Genomic DNA, 19,278 nt, shown 5'->3' with positions numbered 1-19,278 from the left:
ACACCTTTTCTTTCTTCATGAATAATGCAAAACTTGGGTATTCACATCTCAGATTGTATTTGTTGTTTGAGGATGTCACACTAGGACCCATGCTGTACTGTTTTCTTTACTTGTTACTCAGGACAACCACAGGGGTGGAAACAAAGGCAGCTTTAAACTCAAAATGATCCAAAAGCCCAAGAAAGAGAAAGAGAAGTTTCAGAAGCAGAAGTCCAGCGGCTCTTTATCAGGTGAGTAGTACTGCTGCCAGAGGTTACAGTGAGTAGTACTGCTGCTAGAGGTCACGGTGATTAGTACTGGTGTCATAGGTCACAGTGAGTAGCACTGCTTCCAGAGGTCACAGTGAGTAGTACTGCTGCCAGAGATCACCGTGAGTAGCACTGCTGTCATAGGGCACAGTGAGTAGAACTGCTGTCATAGGTCACAGTGAGTAGTACTGCTGCCAGAGGTTACAGTGAGTAGTACTGCTGCCAGAGGTTACAGTGAGTAGCACTGCTGCTAAAGGTCACAGTGATTAGTACTGATGCCAGAGGTCACGGTGATTAGTACTACTGCCAGAGGTCACAGTGAGTAGTACTGCTGTCAGAGCCCACAGTGAGTAGTACTGCTGCCAGAGGTTACAGTGAGTAGCACTGCTGCTAAAGGTCACGGTGATTAGTACTGATGCCAGAGGTCACGGTGATTAGTACTGCTGCCAGAGGCCACAGTGAGTAGTACTGCTGCCAGAGCCCACAGTGAGTAGTACTGCTGCCAGAGGTTACAGTGAGTAGTACTGCTGCCAGAGGTCACAGTGAGTAGTACTGCTGCCAGAGGTTACAGTGAGTAGTACTGCTGCTAGAGGTCACAGTGACTAGTACTGCTGCTAGAGGTCACAGTGACTAGTACTGCTGCCTAAGGTTACAGTTATTAGTAGTTCTACCAGAGCCCGCAGTGAGTAGTACTGGTGCCAGAGGTCACAGTGAGCAGTGCTGCTGCCACAGGTTGCATTCAATAGTATTGCTGCCAGAGGTCACAGTGAGTAGTACTGCTGCTAGAGGTCACAGTGATTAGTACTGCTGGCATAGATCACAGTGAGTAGTACTGCTGCCAGAGGTCACAGTGAGTAGCACTGCTGCTAGAGGTCACAGTGAGTAGCACTGCTGCCAGAGGTCACAGTGAGTAGCACTGCTGCCAGAGGTCGTAGTGGGTAGCACTGCTGCCAGAGGTCGTAGTGAGTAGTACTGGTGCCAGAGGTCACAGTGAGTAGCACTGCTTCCAAAGGTTACAGTGAGTAGTACTGCTGCCAGAGGTCACAGTGAGTAGCACTGCTGGTAAAGGTCACAGTGAGTAGCACTGCTGGTAAAGGTCACAGTGAGTAGTACTGCTGCCAGAGGCTACAGTGAGTAGTACTGCTTCTAGAGGTCACAGTGAGTAGCACTGCTGCCAGAGGTCGTAGTGAGTAGCACTGCTGCCAGAGGTCACAGTGAGTAGTACTGCTGCCAGAGGTCACAGTGAGTAGCACTGCTTCCAAAGGTCACAGTGAGTAGCACTGCTGCCAGAGGTCACAGTGAGTAGTACTGCTGCTAGAGGTCACAGTGAGTAGTACTGCTGCCCGGCCAGTGCCCACAGTGAGTAGTACTGCTGCCTAAGGTTACAGTTATTAGTTTTTCTACCAGAGCCCGCAGTGAGTAGTACTGGTGCCAGAGGTCACAGTGAGCAGTGCTGCTACCACAGGTTGCATTCAAGAGTATTGTTGCCAGATGCCACAGTGAGTAGTACTGCTGCTAGAGGTCACAGTTAGTAGTACTGATGCCAGAGGTCACAGTGAGCAGTAGTGCTACCAGAGGTCACAGTGAGTAGCAGTGCTGTAGAGGTCACAGTGAGGAGTAGCACTTCTGAGTAACACGGCTGCTAGACGACGTTGAGTAACACGGCTGCTAGACAACAGTGGGTAGCACTGCTGCCAGAGGTCACAGTGAGTAGCACTGGTGCCAGAGGTTACAGTGAATAGTACTGCAGCCAGAGGCCACAGTGAGTAGCACTGCTGGTAAAGGTCACAGTGAGTAGTACTGCTGCTAGAGGTCACTGAGTAGCACTGCTGCTAAAGGTCACAGTGAGTAGCACTGCTGCTGGAGGTCACAGTGAGTAGCACTGGTGCCAGAGGTTACAGTGAATAGTACTGCAGCCAGAGGGCACAGTGAGTAGCACTGCTGGTAAAGGTCACAGTGAGTAGTACTGCTGCTAGAGGTCACTGAGTAGCACTGCTGCTAAAGGTCACAGTGAGTAGCACTGCTGCTGGAGGTCACAGTGAATAGCACTGCTTCCAGAGGCCACAGTGAGTAATACTGCTGCCAGAGCTCACAATGACTAGCACTGCTGCTAGAGTTCACAGTGAGTAGCACTGCTGCTAGAGTTCACAGTGAGTAGCACTGCTTCCAGAGGTCACAGTGAGTAGCACTGCTGCCAGAGATCACAGTGAGTAGTACTGGTGCCAGAGGTCACAGTGAGTAGCACTGCTGCCAGAGCTCACAATGACTAGCACTGCTTCTAGAGTTCACAGTGAGTAGCACTGCTTCCACAGTGAGTAGCACTGCTGCTAGAGCTCACAGTGAGTAGCTCTGCTTCTGGAGTTCACAGTGAGTAGCTCTGCTTCTAGAGTTCACAGTGAGTAGCACTGCTTCCAGAGGTCACAGTGAGTAGCACTGCTTCCAGAGGTCACAGTGAGTAGCACTGCTGCCAGAGGTCACAGTGAGTAGTACTGGTGCCAGAGGTCACAGTGAGTAGCGCTTTCCACTGGGCCCAAGGGCTGGTGATGCGGATGCCACTAAAAGTTCAGTTGGTTGAGACTTTTGTGTCTTCAGGTCTGCAGGGGATGCGTATAACCAATACTGTTAGGGACACCATGGCAGGGGTGTGGGAGGTGGCAGAACTGTACAGCAAAGGGAGGAGAAATGATGACAACAGGACAAAACACAGATGGGTTTAAATACAAAAGTGAGCAGATGGACGTTAAGAAAAGAAATGTAAGGAATAAAGACAAAAGATGGGCAGATAGAAATAGGGATGAAAAGAGGATGAGAAAAGATGAGTGGAAGGACAGAAGCTTGAAGGGGATAAGAAAGAAGCAGTAAACTGTGGGATGTAAGGTGAAGGGAGGGGTGAAAGAATGAATGGGTGGAAGTTGAAAGAGTGGATAGATGGAAGGGTAGAAGGATGGATGGAAGAGTGAAATTATTTATAGATGAAAGGGTAACTGCCTAGAAGGGTAAAGAATGAACAGATGAGAAGGGTGAAAGGATGGATGGATGAATGATTGGATGGAAAGGTGGAAACATGGATGTATTGATAGGTGGATGAGTGAAAGGATGGAGGTACGTGTGGATGGATGAAATGGGCAGATGGATTGAAGCGTTTACATGAGTTAAAGGATGAATTGTTAGATGGATGGAAGGGAGCTTTTCTAAGGAGGGTCAGTTTTAGTCCCTTCACATGCTTGTGTGATTAGAGGTATGGTACAAGTGGGGGGTGGGGGGGATTTTAATCTTCTCAAAAATCCATTGCCTTAGACGGCAGGGAGAGGGTATAATTGTGCCAGGAGTCCGAGTTGAGTAGCGTTGCTGTCAGACGTAAGGGTCAGCAGGACTGCTTCTTGGAGGTCAGGGTGATTGGCTCTGCTGTAGTCACGTTATGGTGAGAAATAATGCTTTACTTGAGGGGTTTTGTTGTCAGAAGGACATGGTGGGCAGCATTGCTGCATCGAGGTCACAGCAAAGTGACTTTCTTCCAGGGGTCAGAGTGCATAGCACTGCTGCCAGGGTCAGGATGAGTGGTGCTGCTGCCAGAAGTGATGGTGAGCTGCATTGCTGTCAGAAGGCCAAGATTAGCAGCGATAAGGAAGTCCTACATTGCTGTCATGTCTCTGGGTAAGTTTCTGTCTTGAGGTCAGGGTAAAAGGTCACCAGTTTCTAGCCTGTCAGACCGATTGGGAAACATTCTTGTAGCCATGGTTACTCCTGAAGAAGGCGGGGGCTGGAGATGATGCTGCATTTCAATGAATTGCCAGAATACTGATACAACCAAGTGAGCTGGGTACCTCATCGTCTCTGCGGCTGGATCCTGGGTACCTACTGCGTCGTCCTAGAGTCCTCATATGATCGCAGTGTGTGATCTTGGCAAAATGTTGGCATCGTCCAGTACCTAATTTCTCTTAAGAACTAAAATAGAGAACATTTGGAAATCGGATACATACAATATTGACACTCTTCTTTAATTGGCTTCAAGCTGCAGAAAAACCTTGCACAGACCCTTGCCACAGGTACACTTCCATTTGAATACGAACATTTAAGCAACGGGGTATGACTATGAAACGGAAGGAGATGCAAAACCTGTGAACATATCTGTGTAGAATTCACCATCTTAACTGTACTGAACCACGTGGTATACATGGCAGACACCTGCAATTTAACACTGTGGGGCAGATTTATCAACACTTTGTTCCAGTGTAAAGTCACAAAAAGCGATACAACCCCATGCAAGGTGTTGATAAAGTATTTAATTTGTGGCACAAAACTTTCTGTGCGCTGGAAAGTAGCCATAAAAATATTGAAAATAGTGGTTTGCACTAATTTGAGTTAAGGGGACGTCCCATTGGCGGTACATGCTCGATCCAGTGCTACCACTCAAAGGGGCAGATTTATGAAAAGTGGCGCTACTTCTCTTGGGCCCCTTAGCACCCCACTAACGCCACCATGTGTGCTTGTATTTAAAATATGCCTCACCATGGCGGTAGTTACGGAACTAACGTCATAATTTTTTACGCTGGTTCGGCGCTTTGCAGGACTAGCGCAAATTTTGACGCTAATCCTGCAAAGCACCCAGAGACCCATTGAAACCAATGGGAGCCCCCTTTTAACGCTTGCTCTGAGCAGGCGTTATAAATCTTGGAATAAATTACACAAATAAATCTTTTGGATTTCTTTGCCCCACTTTTTTGGCCCTCCCTATCTGGAACACTCCCTTTACATACATTATGCCTGGTGCAGGCATAATGTGGCGCAATGGGTAACAAAGTGGTGCAATGCATGCATTGTGCCACTTTGTAAATATGATGTGGCGTTTTTGGACTTCCAACGCCACATTAACGTAAAAATATTGATACTAATGTGGCATTGGAATGGCATTAGGCCCTCTTAAATCTAGGCCATGGTTTTTGACACAAAGACTTTTCTACTGTCAACAAGTCTTTCCATCAACAATAATTCCTCTTCGTGGCAGGCGTTAATAAGGAGAAATATTTTTATTTCTACTAACTTTTCACAAATTGCATGTGTGCTGCACTGTACAGCATGTTTACTGTGAGGGAAAAGTGTTAATGTAAATCTATGCTCAGTATTTTCTACTGGAAGGGTCCCCTTCTAGTACGAAACCCATGCCGAGTCCCCCATATCTCATATCTATTCATTAGTCTTGGGCTGAGTGTGGGGTTCCCTGTACAGTTGTGCCCACCACCCCTGCGGCCCAAGGGCTCCAGGTTCTATGTATGCCCTTGCTTCATGTGACAGTGAAAGGGCACATTTCCTACCCTCTTCATTTTGACACTGCAGCATAAGGGACTGGGTGTATGTCCTTGCTTGTCAGCATCCTTTTCAGAGATGATTTATTGTTATTGACGACCCTTATCTTTGAGGCAGATATCCACATCTTAACCTCACCTAACGTGTGTTAGTCGGGCCGTAGCACAGCTAACCTCCCTTCTCAGCACAGTTATCTTCTTTGGTTATGAGATACACACACAAACTGTGATTGAAAGCTATTTGTTGATAAAGAAAGTTGTTCAGAGTACCTATTTAGAAATTAAACCCCAGCGTCTGAAGATTAAGATTAAGGGGCACATTTAAGAGCCCCTAGCATCTCCTTGCGCCACATTAGCATCATTGTTTACGCTAATGTGGTCCAACGATGCCAAAATTGCCACCCCAAAATTTACAAAGTAGCGCAAAGTAACCCTACACTACATTATGCCCCTGTGCAGTGCCCTGTCACGCAGGTCGCTGCCCGATTTACGGGCAGTGATCTGCGTGACGGGTGCAGCTGCACCCACCGCACAGAGGCATTGATGGCAGCTCCATGTTTCCGCCCGCCGGCCCAGCAGAATGTTTGTAATACGGCCGGCAGTGTCCCAGGGGGGCTGGCGGTCGATAGAAAGACCGCCAGCCTGAACACGGCAGTGAAAACCGCCGTGTTCATAATGAGGGCCTATGACTTTTGGGGGATTTATGTTTTGCTGGGGGGCAGAGATCACGGTCATTAGCAGAGTGGTCTCTATGGTTTCTTGTGTGCTCTTTTCATCTTGCTTTTCTTCCCTCAATCAAGGAGCTTCCACAGGGATTTCTGGTGTTCTTCCTTGTGCCGCAGTTGGTTCCTGGGGATACAGTGCACATGTAGTATAGTGCTGTATTGCGGAGGCACTTTTGGCATGAAGGGCTCACTCACTTACCATGAGTAATGCTATGACGCAGAAGATCAGCTTAGAGTTTTGTGCTCATGCGTACGAAACTACACAGCCAGGAAGGTGTCTTCCTGCTCAGACATCCACACTGGGGGAAAGGAGTGGCTCATAACACTTAGGACACTGCCATCAACAGGACATTCTTTTTTTAAACCATAATAGTTTACAATCCCTCTCTAAAGTAGTGAAGCACTTCTGCAGAAGTAGGAATGCTGCAATACAATCTGATAATGCATTTGCTATACTGTGTGGAAGTCACTAAGCCAATGCAAACACACGTTCCGTAGAATTCTTGATGCTGTGAGACATTTGTAGTAAGCCAGATACGGGACATTTGGCATAAGTGATAACAACATGTTAAAATCTACACAGAGAGTTTCGGTTTGAAACATGCCTGTTCTAATCATATATACGAACCATGGAAAGAGAAGTAGGACTTTTTTCTAGGAGGAAGGGAGGCACAGGAAATTACATCTTTATATCTTCCAATTCTGTAAGTAGAAATATGCAAGCCTTTTTCATATTTTATACCCAGGAAGGCCAGTGGAGTTCGGTGTTTTAGAAAAAAATCCTTTATTTTTCGTATTCATTTGTTTGTGTGAAAAACATTTGTTGAGTGTTGTTATTATTTGTGTACCTTTAACAAACAGATAAACAAAACATGCACAGCTGTTGTATCTTACTGTCCTTTTCCATTTGAAAATATAGGGACAAGGTATGAACATTGATGACAGTGTTACATTCAGTGTATGCAGTAGGGGACAGTGGGCACCAGACATGTAGGATCATCCTTCACTTGTCAAGGGTGCTCCAGCTGAGCACTTCAGAATGTTCTCATACAAACAATAGTAGACCCCTGGGCCATAAAATCTAAAACTGCCTTACATTACACTGTATTAACTGACTTCCAGGTATGGAGCATCAGAAATATTCTAAAACTGACAGACATCCTTTTTCTCTGTGTAATGGCTTCCCTCCAAATTTTGTCCACAGTTCATTTAAGTTCACTTTACTGATAATGACCTCAACAGATATTTAACTAAGCACAATAAAAATGTAAGAAACATTTTCACATGCAAAGGAAAATTCACGTAGGTTCAGAAAAAGTTGTAAAAAATTAAAAATATAGAAACGAATTTGCTGTTTAGGAAGAGACAGCGTAACATTACAAATATAGTGATTTTATATTAAGCCGTTAAAATAACATACATACCATCTGCACTGTGACTTTAAAGCTGAACAGTCACAAAACTCATGATTAAAATATTTTATACTATTAGCAGCGAGTTGGCGAGTTTAATGCTGATAGGGTAAACCCCACCCATCACCCTATAGAAACTCTTAATAAAAGACCCAATGACCGTAACAAGAATATTGCTCTACTAACATTATGTTCTTGCAATAATTCTAAATAAGATTGCAATCTCTATGTACTAATTCAGTCTCTGATATACAGTCGTACACTTTCAATAATGAGCAATGTTCTTCGTTTATTCTAAAGCTCGCAAGGGTATTAACTTTTTTTTAATTCATTTTCAACTGGGACAAAGACCAGTCCACTAAAGACTCATGGGAAAATTCTAAAAGCAGTAAAGCATAGTTAAAATTATTGATAAAACAACTGTAATTCCCACAACCTTTCAACAGTTTGTGCTTCAAGAGTCATGACAATGACCCCGTGGCAGAATGTACTCAACAGAAGCCCAAAGGAATCATAGCACCTCACTTCCTGTCTTCAAATTGGAACTCATACATTTCATAAACAGGTCTGCCTTCTGTATTACCATCAGTATTGAACAACTATGGTCAAATGTGGTTCCCCTTAACTAACCACTGACTGCTGACTTCCATATTTTGTCATTAACTCCCAAAATTTTAGGCATGGGGAAATTTAGCCTTCCAAAATTGATTTGAATGCCAAATTTTTAGACATATAGGGGGTTATTACAACTTTGGAGGAGGTGTTAATCCATCCCAAAAGTGACGGTAAAGTGACGGATATACCACCAGCCGTATTACGAGTCCATTATATCCAATGGAACTCGTAATACGGCTGGTGGTATATCTGTCAGTTTACCGTCACTTTTGGGACGGATTAACACCTCCTCCAAAGTTGTAATAACCCCCATAATGTTAGTACTTTCTCTCGAAAAGAGATTAACAGAAACACTGTAGAATTTACTGTTTGTAAAAATGAGGCATTACAGCCAGTTCACTCAAAGATTAACTTGGAAAAGGTAGATTTGTCTTTGGGAAATGAGGATACGATCTATGCTGCCACACCCATAATTTCCAAATAGGATAATGACTACCAAGTGAGTATATAGTGAAAAAAAATTAAAATACTTAAATGTAGAAAAAAATAGGTTTGATGTTCAAAAGATGTGAATTTGTTGTAAAATCAGTTGTTTAAAATGAAAAGAAAAACAGCAAAATTCTACCTTATAATGCTTGAACATATCACGTAGAATGTATACAAATAAAGCTTTCTTAATTTAACATTTTCACACAGACTTTTAAGTTAAGGGTAAACGCTGTAGCCTTAGATTTTTGAGTTAAGGGTAAATACTGTATCCTATCTTTCACCTGCCATTGTCAACATTCGTATATCCTGAAAATATATATAATCATATATATTTATGTGTGTGCTTGTGTTCCTTACTTTCTTATTTCATCATGCTTTGCTGCTTGCTCTGTTGTGTGTTGCTTTAGTTTCTACTTCTGTTTCTTTCTCTCAGTCTCCTTTCCGTCTCCCTTTTGTTTTGCTAGTGGATAAGTGGGGCACTGAGGAAGTGGCGGCCTGGCTGGATGCCCTCGGTTTAGGGGAATACAAAGATATTTTTACCCGTCACGACATCCAGGGCTCAGAGCTGGTACTGCTGGAAAGAAGAGACTTGAAGGTACTTCGTCTCTCTACTCTCTCACCCCCTGCCTCCATTTGTAGAGCTTGCCTCCACCCCATGCCTTCATCCAAACTCTTACCTTCCAGGATACCCCATGTCTTACATCATCAAACCTAGCTACCAATAGTCTACAAAAGCTGTTTCTGCTTACCGTTTAAATTGCACATCAGCAACGGTCCATGTTTTTGGAAACTTGTTAACATCTTGAGAATAAGGAGGATAAAGACACTTAGGCCCATATTTATACTTTTTTAGCGCCGCATTTGCGCCATTTTTTGACGCAAAAGCGGCACAAACTTGCAAAATACAATTGTATTTTGTAAGTTTGCGCCGTTTTTGCGTCAAAAAGCAGCACAAATGCGATGCTAAAAATATAAATATGGGCCTTAGTAGTCTGGGTAGGTTATGATTGATTGACCCCCTCAAACATATTAAAATATATAAGCCATATAAAAATGGAAAAATGGGAGCCTGATACAGACATACAGCAGGTCTAGCGGATAACTGACAGAATATTGTAAACAAAAATATTGTGTGGATAGAATATTGTGTCAAAAATATCGAGGGCGAAATATCAAGACGGTAAGTATAAGTTTACTATGCTTAACTTCACCTCTACGTAGCTTGAAGATATATGTGTATCGTCAAGGTACATATATGGGGAGTTATATATAGTAAAATCTTTCAAATGTATACAGACTTACCATCACAATATTTTTGACAAAATATTTTGTCTGTTTCTGATATTCTGTCTACACACCATGTCTGGCAGTCTAAGGGGCTGGATTTGTGGCAAAAGCAGGGATGTCCAGTGTTGTTCCTGGCAGGCCAAATCCACATCAGAATTTCAGAATAAACCATTTTGTACCATTTAAATCAATTATTTGTACATGTATCTTATGTAGCTGTCAGCAGCCCAAAAATGACTCCTGTCTAAGTTTAGACTGGAGTCATGCCCACCACTTCAATGCCCACCACAGGGGACCAGTGTCCCCTGAGCAAGCCCTACATACCCAGTGCCAGGCAGGGGGCCCCATGTAAGGGGCCCTCAATGGCACACCACACACATACACAAACATTTACCTGCAACTTATCTGGGATGGGCTCCCTCCTCCTGTAGTTTACCTGTGGAGTGGGTGTATTGGTGTTGCTGGGGCTTCGGTGGGCATCTTTGTGCCCATTCCATAGTGTTAGCATATTAATAAAGTATAAAAATAATTTCAAAAAAGCTAAATTGAAAATTCAATATGCTTTGTAAATGTGAAGGAATTCGACTTAGGAAGGTAAAAACGGAGTTGATATCCTTATCTTAATTTGTGGAAGCACTGCAAGTACAGAAAAGCTCCTATCTTCAAATTTCGATTTTTTATATTGTTTGTTTCTTAACTAATAATACAATATTTCACTGCCTGTGTCTCTGGATTCCAGTAGTGATTCTGTGGGGGGTGCACAAAGTCAAAATGTTAAGAATCGTTGCATGGCATTACTTTAAGCATGTGTAATCATGTAGTGTGAGGCAGGGGTGTTGGATAATGTACTGTCATAAATATTTAGATGAAAAATAATGCAATGCAAAGAAGATAATTTGGCATGGGAGACAAGAGTAGTGGTCTAGAGGCTTTTCAGTAGTTGTGAGGAAGTAGACAAACAGTTAAGATTGTGGCATTTATATCCAGTAGGTAAGTTACTATTTCTGTGTGGAAGGATCAGAAGTAAAAGAAAATGTACAGGCCAAGGATGCCCATCCCTTTGGAACATGAGATGTTATTTACAGGACAAAGATGCAATATCCTCTGGAACCTGAGATGTCAAGTGATTTCTCACACGGTTCATGTTTCTGTAATGGATGTCCCTTCAGGAGCTTTTTCAAGATTGGGAAATAAAGTGCTGCCTAATTTCTGAGGTTATGTTGTTCCAGTTTTCTTGTTTCAGCAATTAACTTGGAAACCATGCCTCCTTAGTTATTTTGTAACACCTAGGAAGTTCATTTATGTCTATTTTTCATTACTTTACCACCCTTATGTGTTTTCATATTATAAACAAAGGGTAAAGGGTTAAAAGTCACAGAAGGTATTCAAATGGTACAAATAAAATGGTAGGATATCATACTCGCACTTGATCTTGGACAATGGGGGAGTTCTGTGGAAGGTGAATGTCCCACTTTTTTAGCTTGCAGCCTACCAGACAGTGCAGCTGTCTGGTTTGCTAGACATCTTGTGGACTTCCAGAAAGTTGACCTAGGAATGCAAACCACCATTGTGGTTTGTAACTCACACTTTCTTTCCATTTAGCTGCTTTATTTCCTTTAGGCTCTTCAGGTTCCGTTTGTCCTGCAGCCCCCCCCACCAACCCATGCCTAAACCGTGGTTTTTGTATTCTCCCACAAACTCGCTTTCTGTTAACGAGCCTTTAAATCTTGTTCTTATTTCATCACATTTGCTGTGCAGTTGAAGACTGAGGTCAAATGTCAGGCTCCGTCTTCCAAAGGTGCTTGTTTACTTGTCTTTCTCGTACTTCAAAGTGAGAGGATTTATGTGACAATCTTGCTGGATACCTAGGGTAGGAAAGATTTTTTTTCTAGCACACAACATTTAAATTGAACTGTGTAAGTATTTCAGAATATATCAGAATTATGAACACACAAATGAAGCACATTATTTTGTTATTCCTGAATGTTAGAAACAAATACTTTAATATGATCAAAACAAATCATTAAACTAGGTGATGCAATATCCACACACTTTTGTCTGTGCATTGTATAGTTTTATTAGTAAAACTGTATATCTGTGCAAATGTAATGGTCATTCCAATTGAAAATGTGTTATCTATAATGGCATTGTGCTACTTCACCATGAATACTTCACTCTATGCCACTCCCCTCTACTCTGCACCACTCCACACCATTCTTCTCCAAGCCATTGCACTCTTTGCCACTTCATGCACTTTGACACTCTACTCTGCAACACTGAACTCTATGCCATTCTACTCTGCACCACTCTTCGTCACTGCACTATATGCGACTGGTCTTTACACTGCACTCTATGCCACTGAACTCTGACATTTGACTCTACTCTGCGCCACAGCTGTCTGCATCACTCAACTCTACGCCACTCATCTGCACCACTCTATGCCACTCAACTCTACACCACTGCACTGACCTCTGCGCCACTCCAGTCTGCACCACTGCACTCTGCTATGCTAATCTACATCCCTACATTCCATGACACTGCATTATATGCCGCTGAATTCAGTACCACTATACTCTGCAACACTCTCTGCCAGTGCACCCTACACCAGCCCACTCTACTCTATGCCATTCCAGTGTATGCCACTTTATGCAACTCCTAAAGCACATTGGCAAAGCCAATAGCTCTTGCATAGACCTTTTGGCTTTGCCAATGCTTGTTTATGTTTCAGTTCTACACCTTTGGTGGCAGCAGAAACAATAAGTAGAGCTTTCACCGTCCATTACAAGGACACCCAGCCTGCAGGCTTTGGTATGGTTGTGGAGTCGAAAGTTGGGCAGCGAGGGCAGTGTTTCCAGGATGTGGAGGGCCTCAGAGAATAGCAATGCATTGCTTTCAGAAGAATATCCCAGCGCACAGATAAGGCCTATGGCAGGATTAGGCGCTACTTCTCCTCTGGTTGCCCCAGATCCATCATCTTGCCCACTGCTTCACGTCTGCAGAAAAGACACCAGAAGGCAGGGCTTCGAGCCAGGCAGGCAGTCCGATTCCTTTTCACAGGAGTAGAATTGCACTGTGTATCTATGACAGGAAATTCGCCTTCCATGGCTGAGGTTGTAGGGGGGGCAGATCTCAAACCTGGCAGAAACAGAGGTTTTAAGTAAAAGACGGATAACTATTTACTTTTATTCTATTATTACATGACAATAGTGGCACTGTGCTATTGTTACAGGCACGTCAAGTTGTGGAAATGCACCTCTAATTACAAAATAAAAAACAGGACTTTATAGAAAGGTAACATAATAGCATTCCCAAACTAAAAAATAAAGGATATGAACTGAGCATGAGATAAATTAAGGAGACTTTTATAACAATAAGTATGATGCATCTGACATCTGGTTTATAGGGAATCACGTTTCCAGCAAATCCATTTTTGGTTGGGTGGAGATTTTGTTCTTGCGTAATGTCTGCACCTCTCTGGTAGTCGGAAACTAGAATACCCAAGGTCCTGAAATGGATGTGGCCATGCCAGGGATATCATCAGTGTTTGAGTCTTTCCTAAAATTCTGATGACCTTTGTAAATCATTTGAGAGGGAGGAAAAGCGGCTATGAATGGCCTAACACTTAATCAGAAAGGGGTCCCCTAGAGAAGACTAGTTGTACCCCTATGCATGTTGGGTTCAGTGAGAGGTGTTTCCTAACCAAGGAGCCCCTGTGCGCTCATCCGGAGAAGAGCTGTATAATGCACAGTTTGAAGCTGAATTTCATCAGTATTCAGCATTCCAAATGTAAAGACTAAAGGACACGTGCGTTAGTATAGAAACCTCAAGATTTAGGACAACAGAGACACTCCGTGGTGGCGTGGAAGGCCAACGCATATTAGTCATAGAGGCAAAGCAGAATCCAGTCCTTGATACTTGGATGTAATGAAGGAATTGTAGTGATGCAAACAGAGGGCTGAGCGGGTGCCTGAACCTTCTCTAAATTATTTCCAGTGTGAGTTTTTAGGAAGATCAAGGCAGTTTCTGCAAGTTTGGAATAGTAGAGAGCCTCGAATGAGAGCAAAATTGATTAACTTTAGCCTGTTTCCTTCCAAAGAATGAAACCAAACACCTGTTGACTGCATGGCAGAGACTAAGCAACCAATGCTACTGTGTGTGGCCAAAGCTTCTTAAGGAATAAAAAAAGGACATGACATCAGAATGGAATGATCTTTGACAAGTTATTATCTTTTCTTTTACCAATTTGTTGAAAGGTGGAGGGTGGATAACCAGTGATTCATGACAGGGCAAAGCGCCTTCTACAAATACTGTTAAAGGCGAATTCATTCCTGGGACCAGATATATTCATCTGCTCTGTAGGTGCTCATGTGAAGCAGTGCAAAGAAAGAAGAATGTCAATTTGCTTACAGTATTCAAATGCTTTGGGTCTGGTAAGCTCCCAGATAAACTTTAGTAACTGAAGGCCTTTGTTTTAATAGATCTGAAAGGCATGTTTAGTACATTATATGAGTTGCAAAATATCCTACAGGTGTTGCAAGCAGCAACATTTCTATCCACTTCCAAACAACACCAATGAACTAACAGAATCATTATTGAAGAGATCTATGCAATTTTGATTGATTTCTCTGATGCATTCATGCCTTATACAAATAAGGAGTACGGTCTATAATGTGGCTGTAGAAGCATAGGAATGTATTAAACAAGATTTACTGGGAATGTGAAGCAAGTTGAAGTAGGCTGTGATATTTAACCTCAGAAATTAACACTGCATCTAAATCATTTGTGATTTATTCCAGGATCTTGGGATTTCAAAGGTGGGCCATATGAAGCGGATCCTCCAGGGAATTAAGGACATCAGTGGCCACCCATAGACAAAGGAACAATGAAGACTGGGATGTTCAAAAGAATGTCTTGAAGGATCTCCGAGCCCTCCTGGAACCTGTGGACAATTATATGTACAAATATACATATAACCTCCAATCATTGAGACATTTCACACAGACTTTGATGAAGACTTCTTGGAAGTTTACATTTCCATTTTTGGCCAAAGAAAGTTTGCTTTTTGTGTATTTTCCAAGGCTGGAATTATCTTGAGAAGGAATGGATTATCCGCATATCAGATCTTGCCCAGAGGACGGACACAGAGCTGGACACATGCTTGTTGTGTATGGCTTGAACACAACACTAGGTCTCAAGTCTCCCAAGGAAAGGAGCCTTTGAGTTCATATTTGGCCGAGTTTGAGGGTCCTGTTTTAGCAGCCGATGAATGGTACTTACACTGTATGTTGCATGTAGCACATGGAGAACAAAAGGGAATGTTTACCTTAAGTGAAACCTGTGAAACAGTGACCCGTTGCCTTGAAGCAGGTCGTGGAAGTTTGACTTACTGTATCTAACTGTGAACTTTTTTTTTTTTTTTTTTTTTTTTTTCCCAGAGCAATATTTATTTGTTTCTATTGGAGAGGTAGTGCTTCTTGTAGTATTGTACTTGTTGAAAAGTGGATGCAAGAGGGTTCCCCATTAATGCCAGTATCCCTCTATCCTTCTTGAAGTGATGCCGCCCGGCAGGTGAAAGGGTCATTGGAGATTCCAATCAAAGATCTCTTAGGCCCGCCAGAACCTGCCTCTGTAAACAGGGATGTGAATGATAGCCAAACGATGACCACCTGAAGTGTTGAAAGTGGGCCATCAGGTGTGCTCCGAAGAACAGGCACAGGTGGAAACACGAGCTTCGTCCGCATGCGCGGAATGATCATGCACCATGCACCATACACCATGGGTACATAACCCCACACCCGACCAAGTAGTAGACGTATGCCGCTAACAGTAATGTGTTGCTGAAGTGTCCTGAATACTGCTACAAGCGTCAGTGGTCAGTTCCAGTGCCATTTATAACCAACGTATCTCTTCTTTGGATATATGTTTTCCCATGTTTCTGGGTATTTGAATGCCATTTTTTTAAACATTACACAGCTGTTGCATGCATGATCAGCTTGACAACATGGAAAATGGCTGATTTTGTGAATTCCTGGGACAGAAGTGCCATTGTATCAGTTGTTAATTTAACTGCGATATTGCATTAAAGTTTCTGGAAGTTAACATCCGGTCATCGCCAGCAACCCACACCATCACAGAATTGTGACTCCACTTCGGTGGCATCTGGTTGGGCCTCAGTGTGACTAGCAATATGTGTATGCGCCCATGTTCTGCAGGCTGTGGAGCCCAAAGGCTGTACTGTTTTATCCAAGTCCACGTCCACCAGTGAAGGGTGCTTGTGGATCAGGAATACCCTTGGCTACAGGCCAGGTTTCTCACCCTGCCCAGGATTGCAGAATTCATCTCAGACTAATGCTCAGTTAAATGCATGGTTAAACCCTAATAATCCATGGCTGGCCAGGCACGCACCTTGACAATCAAAATGGCTTAACTCTGCACACACAGGATTGCAGGTTCGCATGGCAACAAATTCACAACTCTTTAGAATTCATCAAACATTTCCATTCTACGGATGGAAAAGTGCAGTAGTCGCAGCTTATGAGGTGAATTTCATTTTTGCTTGAAAAAACAGGTTTGTTTCGCAAAAATATACTTGGGTATGTTTTTATGTGAAGAAAAAAAAGAAACGATACATGAGCAAACAAACTTGACTTTCATTTCCTCCGTGGGAATAATGTTTTCTCTCTGCTGAGCAATGCCTTCCCATACAACCACATCAGTTTAGGAGGTGGGGGTTTCCCCTTTCCCATCCAGCTCTGTAAAGGGGTAGACTGGTTCCCTTTGCAGGAGTAAATCTCAAATCAAAGGCGGTCGGGAAGAATTTGGGAGTACCCTTATTGAGATCTCAAACGTCCATCACATTCCTGACGTTGATTAGCGACTCCTCTAGATTTACTCATACTGGCTACTCAGTGAGAGCAAATCCATTTACAAGTGTGAAGTGAGTTGCAAAGCTTGGGCTGCGCTCCTAAATTAAGTTTCACATGTATAAATCAACTGACAGACAGCTTCCAGAATGAGTCCTGAAAATTCACCACTTCCCATTTGAATCAATCCAAAGGCTTTTTTTTCCCTGTGTTTCCCTGGATTTTGTCTCTGCTCCCTGTCATCTCGAAACCTGAATAGTTCTGAGCACCAATAGTACCATCACCTAGCTAGTTCTCATGCAAAAATGCTGGTCAAAAGAGAAGTACTACTAAATAGGGCTTCACCACTTTAATTTATCATAAATTAGACTCTCTGGAGGGACATGTATGCAACAAGGGTTTTAATTCTTAATGCAAAAGCATTTTGTGAAACTTGCATCCCAAATTACAAAGATACTGTGCAACAACTCATTAAAAGCACTTTTCAACATTTGGGACATTTTGTGAGGTTTTATCCATTAATGCTATAGGATCAATGAGACTGGTTTAGCAGGTCATCCTTCTGAGATGGAGTGAGTGAGTACCTTCAAATTGCTCAACAGTAAAAACCAATTATTGCCAAACTTAACTATACTGGGGCAATAGAAATCTATGCAAGCTTTAGACATCAGGCGAGCAAGATGACGATTTAAATAGCAGTCATTTGACATTGACTTCTCTGAACACTTTGCCCGCTGAACAACCATGTTGACCATCCTTATGAGTAGCATGGACTGATAGGTGTATGAGATGGCAAATTTCTCGCCATTCTGGTGGGACACGAGTCCCAGAAACAAGATAGAAGTTAAGGAATGCCATATCGCTCAGGTATTGTAATTAAGCATCTGATTTTGGGTTGGGTGGTAGGGGAAACTGTGAAGTCTGAAGAACATGCTACATCAAGAGGAAATGCAATGTTCCATTCACATAGAACATATTGCTAGTCACCAAGGTACTTTCTGAACGAGCACCATTCTCATGGAAGGATACGTCTTCGGACCAGGTCCCATAGACCGTAAAATGTGGTTCATTCCTACGTCTGGCTCTTTACCGTCTCCTACGGAACCATTGTACAAAATGTTTCAACTTGACTGTGCTGTAAATTTTTTTCACTTGTTATAACGTTGTGCTGCTGACTATAAAGCCTGAGGCTTAACCCTGTGCTGTGTTGTTTTTTTTTTTCTTCAATTTAAACTGGGGGGGGGGGGGGGGAGAGGAATCGCAACCCCACAAATCATACTTTGTAAGAAAAAGCTCCGTCAGTCCCCATGTTCTCTAACTGTGTTTTTCAGTCTTCTTGGACTGTGTCAAGTTATGTTGAAAGTGTAAATTATTCTGTATAAACTGCATGAGAATAATTGATTTTCACACACCAAGGCCCAGATTTGCTATGATTGCGTCGGGTTGTGTTACTTTTGTGCACAGCTCGACACAAAATCCTCTGTGGCATTTACTAAGCCACACAAAACCACTTTTCGTGGTTTAGTAAATACAAACTCATGCAGTACAGCGCATCTGGTAGGCATTACACGGGTGGAACTTGGGTGTTCCATGCATCCACCCATGTATTTTGATGCAACCCCAGATTTTAAGAGACTTCTAAACCTAGGTTTGCTACAAAAGAACAAGTTTCTCATCTTCGGTAAGGCTCTTTCTGGTAGAGACTTCATCTAGCTGCAGATTCCCCACCTTTGGAATATTCCCCAGGCATCAAACTGAATCTGGAAACTTTTCACCAGTACACGTACACACAAGATTGTGGCACCCTGTGGCACGGACTGATGCCGTTCCACTCTGGAAATGGTCTGCGTGGCCTATCTAGACGCCACTCTTGTGCATGGATATCAGTTACATTTAAGACTATCTACACCTCTATATGCAGAGCCCCAGAAGCAAATCAGTAGACAGTGTGCAGATTCCTAGACTTGGCATCTTATAAAAGGCTAGAGTCCAACCACAGAACGGGTAAGGTGGCCAGCGTGGAATGGCATCATAACTTTCAGCAGGAAAAATGTCTGCGTCCATAGAACCAGTTTGTTTGGTAAGAAAGTAGTGTGCAGTGGAGTAACACAACGAGCCTGAAGCTCACTCACACGTCATGCCAAGTTGAAGGTAATGAGGAACACAGTCTTGATAGTAAAGAGGCGTGAAGGACAGCAGTGAGGCAGACTGAACTGAGTGCACCATCAGACAAGTCAGGACCAGATTAAGGTGCCATTGGGGCATGATAATAGCAGATGGTAAACGTGCTGCAACCCCGTTCACCTCAGCACCCAAATAAACCTGCTGCGGTATAC

The 19,278-nt window shown here is 43.1% G+C and overlaps 1 protein-coding gene across 8 annotated transcripts in view; it reads left to right on the top strand.

The window, feature by feature from the left end:
- The window catches only part of DGKK (diacylglycerol kinase kappa), a 524,126-nt gene extending 505,989 nt beyond the window's left edge, over nucleotides 1–18,137 (top strand). For 5 of the 8 annotated variants that reach the window (XM_069211872.1, XM_069211873.1, XM_069211874.1 and 2 more), the window contains 3 exons: nucleotides 122–230; nucleotides 9,257–9,387; nucleotides 14,876–18,137. In XM_069211872.1, coding sequence (XP_069067973.1) covers nucleotides 122–230; nucleotides 9,257–9,387; nucleotides 14,876–14,950 — 315 coding nt within the window. In that variant the 3' untranslated portion in view covers nucleotides 14,951–18,137. The remainder of the gene's footprint in view (nucleotides 1–121; nucleotides 231–9,256; nucleotides 9,388–14,875) is intronic. The other 3 variants (XM_069211876.1, XM_069211875.1, XM_069211878.1) reach the window with 1 other exon arrangement.
- Nucleotides 18,138–19,278: the final 1,141 nt, after the last annotated feature.

The sequence above is a fragment of the Pleurodeles waltl genome, chromosome 10 (genome assembly GCF_031143425.1).
Source record: "Pleurodeles waltl isolate 20211129_DDA chromosome 10, aPleWal1.hap1.20221129, whole genome shotgun sequence".
In the NCBI taxonomy this organism is placed as follows: domain Eukaryota; kingdom Metazoa; phylum Chordata; class Amphibia; order Caudata; family Salamandridae; genus Pleurodeles; species Pleurodeles waltl.
Note: the sequence above shows the minus strand (reverse complement) of the source record. Positions and strands in the feature narration are given on the sequence as shown.